Genomic DNA, 2,106 nt, shown 5'->3' on the forward strand with positions numbered 1-2,106 from the left:
GGCGCAACTTTCCTTAGAAAAAACGGAAGAGAAACTGTCGCCGTGGTGACAGATCTACGCACCGCGCAGATTGCCGGGGAAAGAAGCGTGCAAATGGATGCCCGGATCTGCCTTTCCAGGCACAAAGTTACCAGTACTACCACCTGCAAAAGCGCCATCTTTCTTTCTCTCTTCTTGGGATTGATTAGGGGTCTGATTCTTCCTCGTTGGTGCCCATTTCAAGCCATTTCATACTCCCACAAGGCGAGGCATAGCTCAACCACCGGTCATGGGCGACCTACCGACCTGCCTGGTGGTAGCGCAATCATGGCGGAGAGCGATCCCCTATCCAGCAAATCAAATTGGATCAACAAATTGTATATATGTTTGTACACAAAGGGATCGGGAGCAATGCCATTAAACTAACTAATCTTATCTTGAGGACGGTTCATCATTAGTTAATGATGGCCGGGGTGTTGGATCAGTTCGGTGAACTCAGTTCGCCGGAGCAGTTCATACATGTCTGCGTACATCGGGTCGGGTGAGCGAGGTCAACGGGATCCAACTGACGGATACAAGAACACGACGAATTTAGCTTAGACACTTACACATGCTCTTGCGATTACTTGCTTATATATAATTAAGGAGTAAGTAGTAGTAACAGATCTACGGGACACAAGACAGATCAATGGCTGCGAATTCGCAGCTACTGGTTGTATCTCGCATCGCCGCCATTTCGAAGATCTGAGAGCGAGTAGGACCTCGGCGATCTGAAGCTGCCGCCCTTCCTCGCCGCCGCCGCGCCCATCTGGGTGTTCACGCTCAGCCTCGGGGGCGGCAATGCCGGTGCCTCCCACCCGTTCTTGCCGCGGTGCTGCTCGTCGGAGCCGGAGTCGGAGTCGTCGTCCTCCTCGCCTTCCTCCCCCTCGGGGAGGGCGTGGTCGGGGGCGAGGAGCGGGGGCAGGTAGGTGGCGGTGGCCAGCGAGCTGCAGGAGGCGCGGCGGGACCAGGTGGCCAGGATGCGGCGGCGCTTGTTGAAGGGGTTCTCCGGCTTGGCGAGCTCCTTCACGGCGTCCCGCGCCGCCGCCTCCGCGAGGCTGGTGAATGACTTCGACTTTCCGGCGTAGAAGCTCGACAGCCCGTTCCTGCAAAATCACACGAAAACGAAGGATCAATTTCCATGCTCCTCTTCCTCTCTAGATCAAAATCAATTGCAACTGAGGAACCGATGACAACTCGTGATCTCTAAAAAACCTCATACGAATTTCCTACTACTCGCGCTTTTGCAAATGGATCGAAGAATCCCCAAAAAAGATCTTCTTTTTTTCCTCATTTTGGGCAAGCAAAAGGAAGCATATTCAGAGAAGCGTCTGACTCACTTGATGGGCAAGGAGTCCTCCAGGGCGTCCAGGCACCCGAGCCCGGGCTCCTCCTTGAGCTTGCTCTCCACCTCCTCGTCCTCCCCGTCGCCGCCAACCTCCGACGAGGAGTCCTCGCCGATGGAGGAGCTCGACGGCGACGGCGCGCCGATGGAGGAGCTCTCCGTGAGCACCTCCTCCGCCTCCTCCTCCTCCTCCTCCTCCTCCTCCTCGATGAAGAACCCGTCGCTCATCTTCTTGCCGAGCAGCTCGTCCCCCTTGGCCCTCCCCGATCCGGGGAAGCCGCCGCCGTAGGGCCGCGCCACCGCCGTCGACATGTCGGATGTGTCCGTCCAGGAACAAGGACAGCACCAACTCAGCAGCAACTTGTGTAAGAGAGAGAGAGGGAGAGGAAAGAGGAAGAAATGGGATAAGATAAGAGCAACGACAGGAGAGGAGTTGGGTAGGCGGGGTCTTTGTAGGCTCACGGCATGGGCGCCCACCACCGCCAGGATCCTCTGCGGCCTAGCACAACCCAATGCACCACTCTACTGCCGGAAGTGTGTTGTACACAAGCCCCTTCTAGATGCCTCTAGAACTATTCGGACTTTTGTGTCGAACAAACATCCGCTCGAGTGTAAGAACCGGTCGATAACCTAGAATCAGGGATGGTTCTGTGGGTTAACCATGACCTTGTGCTAATTTGCCCTTGCTATATGGTGTGTCAGTGGGGTTTAGGGGTACGTGTACGTCGGGGAAACTTTGGTGT

General features: G+C 55.8%; 1 protein-coding gene across 1 annotated transcript; it reads right to left on the bottom strand.

Moving 5' to 3' along the window:
* Positions 1 to 396: 396 nt before the first annotated feature.
* Positions 397 to 1,796, bottom strand: LOC123104254 (uncharacterized). Its single transcript, XM_044526034.1, has 2 exons — positions 1,359 to 1,796; positions 397 to 1,124 (listed from the first exon to the last, which is right to left on the bottom strand). Exons 1-2 carry the CDS (start codon positions 1,673 to 1,675, stop codon positions 686 to 688), a joined length of 756 nt encoding a protein of 251 aa, XP_044381969.1. The 5' UTR covers positions 1,676 to 1,796; the 3' UTR covers positions 397 to 685.
* Positions 1,797 to 2,106: the final 310 nt, after the last annotated feature.

The sequence above is a fragment of the Triticum aestivum genome, chromosome 5A, assembly GCF_018294505.1.
Source record: "Triticum aestivum cultivar Chinese Spring chromosome 5A, IWGSC CS RefSeq v2.1, whole genome shotgun sequence".
Lineage (NCBI taxonomy): Eukaryota > Viridiplantae > Streptophyta > Magnoliopsida > Poales > Poaceae > Triticum > Triticum aestivum.

Excerpts from the sequence above, each read along its gene's own strand:
- LOC123104254 (XM_044526034.1), bottom strand. The coding sequence starts at position 1,675 with ATGTCGACGGCGGTGGCGCGGCCCTACGGCGGCGGCTTCCCCGGATCG. Across the intron at positions 1,125-1,358 it reads GAGGACTCCTTGCCCATCAA|GAACGGGCTGTCGAGCTTCT; the intron begins GTGAGTCAGACG and ends GTGATTTTGCAG.